At 41.1% G+C, this 6,813-nt stretch overlaps 1 protein-coding gene across 1 annotated transcript in view; it reads left to right on the top strand.

Moving 5' to 3' along the window:
* The first annotated feature begins 926 nt into the window (after nt 1-926).
* Nucleotides 927-6,813, top strand: part of LOC120024366 (sorting nexin-3-like) — a 40,196-nt gene continuing 34,309 nt past the window's right edge. Inside the window, exon 1 of the mRNA XM_038968594.1 lies at nt 927-1,401. Coding sequence (XP_038824522.1) covers nt 1,240-1,401 — 162 coding nt within the window. The 5' untranslated portion in view covers nt 927-1,239. The remainder of the gene's footprint in view (nt 1,402-6,813) is intronic.

Here is a 6,813-nt window from a genome sequence, read left to right as displayed (position 1 = left end):
TAAATGAGCAATATTTAGAGAATCATGTGGCAAATTTTTTGAATAATGTGGCAATATTTTGTGAATAAAGTGACAATATTACAAGAAAAAAGTGGCAATATTTTGTGAATAAAGTGGCAATATGATGAGAATAAAGTGGCAATATTACAAGAATAAAATAATATACACTTCCGTTCAAAAGTTTGGGGTCACTTAGAAATGTCCTTGTAATATTGTTCTGTTTGCAGACAGAAGGAATATGTTATTGAAGAGTCTTTGAATGTAAAATGTTGCAACTGTGGTGGGGATCATATTTCTGAATTCCCTGAGTGCCCTGTTAGGGTGAAAGAGGTTGAGGTGTCAAGGATCAGGGTTGTACAGCAATCTCCTATGTGGAGGCGGTGAAGAGTGTTGAAGGGGTAAGAGGCCACAGTTCTGAAGAAGATATGGTGGTGGTTGCACCGCAACCAGTTGCAAAGGTTATACTTCAATCAAGTGATCTGGATACACTTATTGTGAAAAAGGTGGATTTTGTAGTATTTATAGCCACAGTTATTAATTGTACTGCACAAGTTTCCAAAAAGTTCAAGAAGATAGACATCATTATATCTGCAGCTGAGAAGATTTTGGGCCTCCAAGACTTAATGGAAGAAGCACTGCAAGGACTACTGTCGCCTGGAAATGTCCCGCCATCACAGGATCCTTCTGAGCCTGGGTAGGGACGTGATTAAAACAGAAAAGCAGGCTGATTTAGTTTAATTAACATTTCGCAGTTTGTATGGAATTTTTTACATGTATTTTTTACTGCGCATTGTTTTCCTTTTAGGATCCTTATTATCCACCCGTACAGTAGGTGGCGGAATGCACATATAAATGTTGCTAAGGCCATTGTACCAAAGAAGAAGAAATAACAGACGTAATTTCCTTTGTAATAAACTACGTTATGGGCGATTTATAAAGCCAATCAAAAGGGTTTACATGCAATATGTATTCCGTAAAGTGTATTTTGGTAGACGTATGTATCTATTTTGTTTAGTTTGTGGGGAGTGAAATGCAATACTTTACATAGCGCATATAACTCTGATTGGTCAATATTTCAGATAGTACACTTATCAGCCAAGAAAATGCAAATGCGCTGAGACATAGGTTGTAAACAAAACACAAGGAAGGTGCCAAGCGTCAGCTGCATCTCAGCTGATCGGAAGTGGAGCGCACAACCCCAAACCATTGAGGCTAACTTAGCTAGCTAGTGAGGGAGAAATGGCTGATACCATAGCTGATACAAGGAGGCTATTCTCCAAGCCTCAGAACTTGAATGACGCGTATGGACCACCTAGTAACTTTCTAGAGATAGACGTGAGCAACCCTGAGACGGTCGGTGTCGGCAGGACCAGGTTTACCACGTATGACATCAGACTAAAGGTGAGCAAACCATTATCTTGCTCTTTAGGGCAATGAACTTGGTCTTCTTGATAAAGGGGATTGAGTTTAGCTAGGGTCACACTAAGAGATGTGTACCAGTCAGATGTTAATAATATTTAAACTGTCAAATCAGTTACAGTAGCTAACGTTAGTTAGCCAACCAGCTTTTAAACACGGGGTAACTAGCTAACGTTAGCTGTTGTTAGCATAATAGTTAGCCAACTACCTGGTGGTTTAATTCAACTAACGCGTAGTTATAGTGACATTTTACCAATGTAGCTGTATATTAAAACAATTCAACTAATTCTAGTGAGGTTGTCAAAGTATTGATACATTGTATCATTGCATGGGCCTCCAGTTATTGTCGATAGCCTAGCCAACTTTCTTGCTAATTGTTAGCTAGCTAGCTAGATGTTATTTTAAGGAATGTGACGCCAATGGCAAGTTACAAATATGTTGTTGAAGGTGGGGGACTTGTTTGTGTCTTGTTAGCAAGAGCTCCATGTCAAACCGTCAGACAGCCATGTAGTTAGCCACATAAGCGAATGTGTATGATCTAACGTTACTTGCTACGGTCCTACGAACCGTTAACAAATCCTTGTGATCCAGCTACACCCCTGTCATCGGGTGTAAAGGGTAGATAATGGTATTTGTCACACACAGAAGTAAAGAGATTGACAAGGGCGTATTTAAACAGTCAATGAGACGTTAATTTCAAGTCTCTACCTAGAAACAGAGCTAGAGCTCAGAGTCCAGCTCCCTCACTCAGTGAAGAAATCTTCTCTTCTCTTATACCCTGACTCAGATATTGAGCAATACAGATTACCCCAGTGTTTTCCCCTTCCCCTCTGTTAGTCAGAGTAATACTATTCCAGTGAAGGGTCTCTGTGTAAAGTTCAGTGTATTGAAATTGTACTGGTCAGCTTCTCTGGAATGAAGACATGATGTTGAGCAGGCTCAGCATCAGCAAGCCCCACGGACCACTCACTCACCCCAAGCATTTCCTTCCTGCTCTGCTGAGTAAAGGATGGGGGGGTTAAACAGGACAAAATGTATGTCGTCACAAAGCCAGATCTCGGGTCCTCCAATTCTCTTCTTGCTTCCCACTGGTGGTGGGGAAAGGACAGTTGGATTGGAATCAAAGAAGGATTTTTGACATTCACCTGTGGTTTGATCCATGTTTTATAAACTGCACTATTAAAGTCACTCTTCAACAACTGTTGAACCCTCAAATCAGCTGAAGGTGCTCTTGAGTGCTTGTAAAGAAAGCAAAGTTACTCAAAGTATCATCATGACAATTAAGATGACAGACAATGCATGGGGTATAACACAATTTTAAGAAAATATATTTTTGAACATGTCTGGTGCTTGTTCTCATGTTTTTATGAAAACTAAAGCAAACCAACTGAATACGGTTACTAACGCAACAACACTTTTTTTATAGAATATACTTTTTTATAGAATATAGTATATATAATATACTTTTTTTATCCTCTGCATTTATCCTATCTTTCACACCACTCTTTCCGCCACCTACACAATGTGCATAATAGAAAACAAATGTCAAATGACCAGATTCATTGCATTTGAGGCAGTACATCAAGAGCTAACATGCTGACCAGACCGGACACGTCGCGTGCGCGAGCGTCACAAAATAAATTTAGAAATCCATGTTATTCAATTATTGCACCCACACTGCTCGCGCGCACCAACGAGCGTCTGCGTTACCAAGGGCTAAAATAGAAGTCATTCCTATTTCTGACGCAGATCACGCTAAAAGTCCTGCCTCTCCCATTTCCTCATTGGTTTATAGAAGCAGGTACCCACGTGCCATCTCCTCATTGGTTATACCCACGTGGGTGATTGAAAGACTAACTGTTTTGCCGGTAGTCGTGGTAATACTATGAAAGTTTAGATGCGATCACCATATAAGTTCAACGATGAAAAAGCCTGGAAGGAGGAGAGATGATTAGAAACGATTCAGTTGGCCGTTTTATGTGTGGATTAATTTGTCGGAGTAGAGGACCTTGTTCAGGTAAAATAACAACTCAATGTTTATATCCCAGGACAAATTAGCTAACAACAGCAAGCTAGCTAAATAGGACAAATTAGCTAGCAAGTGCAAGCTAACTAGCTAAATTGCCATACATGTTTAATGCTTTTCGACCTGTCCCCAAATTAATGTCATTGGTTCAGAGTTTGTTTCGATATTTTAACCTGCGTGTCGTGATCGCGTTTGGTGTAGGGAGACAAAATAAATGTATGCACGATAGCGCACGCGCTTTTTGGTTCCGTGTAAGCATGTTACCACCGTACGACCGTCAAGCCTGTCTGATTGTCTGGGCTGTCTCTCTGTTGTTGTTTGCCTCTGTGTCTGTCTGAAGCCTTGACTGACGGCCCCCATGGTTATTAGTTGTGTAGTGTTTGAGCTCCTAGCAGTCTTGTAGTATTTATAGCTTTCTCCTACCTAAAGAAGCCAGAGCGAGAGAAGCCTGTCTGTAGGCATTAGGTCTGAATATAAGGCTACTGTACTTGATTAGCGTGTAATAATTAGCATATGTGTGTAATCAGCATTAATTGTGTGCTTCGTAGCCCTCCTTGACCCTGCTTTGCATAAGAGCATGGAATAAGAGGAGCATCCCTCACTTCTCAACAAACGTGGTCTCAACTTTTCTTCGCTTCTCTCCTCATTCCTTTCTTTCCCTTTCTTTAGAAACTTTACTCCCGATTCTAAAGGTGTTTCAGCTATAGCGAAAGGCCTGTCTGGTACCTTGGTGAGCCTGGAATGCTTTGCAGAGTTAGTGTTTCAGGTTCCCTCACTACTTAGCTATAATATTATTTGGATCGCCCGCCCCCCCCCCCCCCCCCCCGTCTCCACTCTCCCGGTGCAACTCATCCCCCCCAATACGGCCATACTGAGAGAGCCTTCTTAATCCCCTCATTGAGGGGAGAAGAATGGATCAGGCCGGTGGGTAGGGGAAGGCCCCCCCTGGGAGGCCACAAAGGCACTCCCTCGCTCTTCATCTACCATATCCCTCCATCTCCAACGTCCCTCGTCCGCCCTTCCTAGTGGAGAGAATAGTCACCTTGGCTCATGATGACTCTTTAAAGTCATCTTTAAAGTACTCGTATGACAATTGACCTTTTAACAGGTGAAATGTGTGCTGTACCTGCACCAGCAGAGTCAGGGGTCAGGCAGGTCGCCTCTTCACTGCAATGCCTATAGGCTAGCTTCTATACTTTGAGTTCATGTTTCTTTGGTTTGTACTACTCATTCTAGGTGTCTGTCCCAACTTCAGTATCGGTGGTAACTGTTGCACAACTCTTTTAGACAAATAGTAAGCCTACTGTAGCCTACGTAACAATCATTCAATGTCTTTGTTTGGTAGTATACATTTTTGTCATTTACGGGTTTCACTGATATGGTCATATGACATTTCTTTCATGATCAGTGCAGTGGTCATTTTATGGTCACTCGCGTGGCGCATTTCATGATGAAAGGTGACTTATTATGGTCACGTGACAAAAAGTCACGGTGAGAGCGTGTGTGGTCAGTTAGTGGTCGTTTAGGCCTATCGTTTAGGCCAGTTTCTCTGCTAAAACCAGTGTCATGTCCTCAAGTTAACCTACAATTTGCGTGTTCAGACTCCTAAACCTGAGAAATCTGGTCTTGCAAAAAACAATGGAATGTCATCTTTGGTATTTCCATTTGTTATATTTGAAGTGTGCCTTCTTTCTGCCTATCATATGTAGTTTAAATAATCCCCCTGATAATAGAAGGCTATTGCTTATAGGCCTACATTTTGTGGACAACATGTTGAATAGCCTAATTTGAGTTCGCTTTCCAGTTAGTTCATCCACAGGCTTTAGTTGTTGTTTTGTTTTTTCATGTCTTGAATGCTGAGGGGACGCTACATAATCCTGATGTCTCTCAAATGGTTTTCAGTTGGGTGAAAGGACTTTTCTTTCTCTCAGCAGAGTAGTGTATTTGTTTTTTAACTCAACAAACAGGGGAGGAGGGTGGAAGCTTCGCCACCAACATTAGACCTTGCCTTTGGTAGCCTCCATCTCCCCCTTCAGAGAGCACACACTAGAGAGAATGGACTTTGGGATCTCACTTTATTTATGGACAGACGGGAGCATATAACAATGGCCCTCTTTCTTTCTATCTATCTTTCTATCTATCTATCTATTTGGGGGGGAAAATCTTTTTGGCCATTAATAAAATAGGGAGGGGTGTGGGTGTCTTGTCAGGCACAGTCAAGTGTAATCCAAAATCTACAGGATCATATCTGACAACTATTTTAATGGAAATGGAGAACATATTGTATCAAGGCTACCATGTCCTACTTGAAATGACAGTATCAAAAGTGGGAGTTGATACTATGGCAACAAAGCAGCTTTCTGTCAGCTAGGCGAGTCGGAGAGGAGAGAGGGAAGGCTGTCGAGCTGTAGGGGCGAGAGAGAGTAAGTGAGAGTGCACAGAGAAAACGATAGAGTGAGACCGATGGACCCAACGCCATTGTTCCCCCCTCTCTTTCCCTTTTGGAATAAGATATGATGAGATGGTATTGTTCTGCCATTTTTCATACTTTGTATTTTTTAAAGGGACAGCTAGGTAGGAAGGGTGCGGGGGAGTAGGAATGTGGCGTAGGCGGCCTTCAACCATTCTCACAGAAGAGGGGGGACCTTTATCTCTCTGCCCCCCCCCCCCCCCCCCCCCCCCCGTTTTTAATTACCTATGCTATTGTCACTTAGAAATGTCCTTGTTTTTGAAAGAAAAGCAACAAAAAAAATCCATTAAAATAACATAAAATGGATTAGTAATACAGTGTAGACATTAATGTTGTAAATGACTATTGTAGCTGGAAACGGCAGATTTTTAATGGAATATCTACATATGCATACAGAGGCACATTATCAGCAACCATCACTCCTGTGTTCCAATGGCACGTTGTGTTAGCTAATCCAAGTTTATCATTTTAAAAAGGCTATTGATTAAAAAGGCAGCTTCATTAAATAGTACCCGCAAAACACCAGTTTCAACATCAACCGTGAAGGGGCAAAAAATGGACATTTCTAAGTGGGCAAAAAGAAATGCTTTTCTTTAAAAAACAAGGACATTTCTAAGTGACCCCAAACTTTTGAACGGTAGTGTCTATATAATATTTTTACAATAAATGCATAATGTTGGTTTAATGCTGTAACACTAAATAAAACAATTAATAAAAGCCCATTACTGCTAATCACTTACTAACCTTAATTTAATCACATTAGGGCAATTCCACATTAATAGAGTGAAATATGTAAAGTTTTCTGTAGAAATTGTCAAAAGTAGTCCTTGTGCATAGAGTTGTATGGTTTGTTTAACTTTGCATTAATTGTTTTTTGTTTGACATCCATGTAAAGGGA

Source organism: Salvelinus namaycush, chromosome 29 (genome assembly GCF_016432855.1).
Source record: "Salvelinus namaycush isolate Seneca chromosome 29, SaNama_1.0, whole genome shotgun sequence".
NCBI classification, from domain to species: domain Eukaryota; kingdom Metazoa; phylum Chordata; class Actinopteri; order Salmoniformes; family Salmonidae; genus Salvelinus; species Salvelinus namaycush.
The sequence above is the reverse complement of the archived record's forward strand: the minus strand, read 5'-3'. Positions and strand labels throughout refer to the sequence as shown.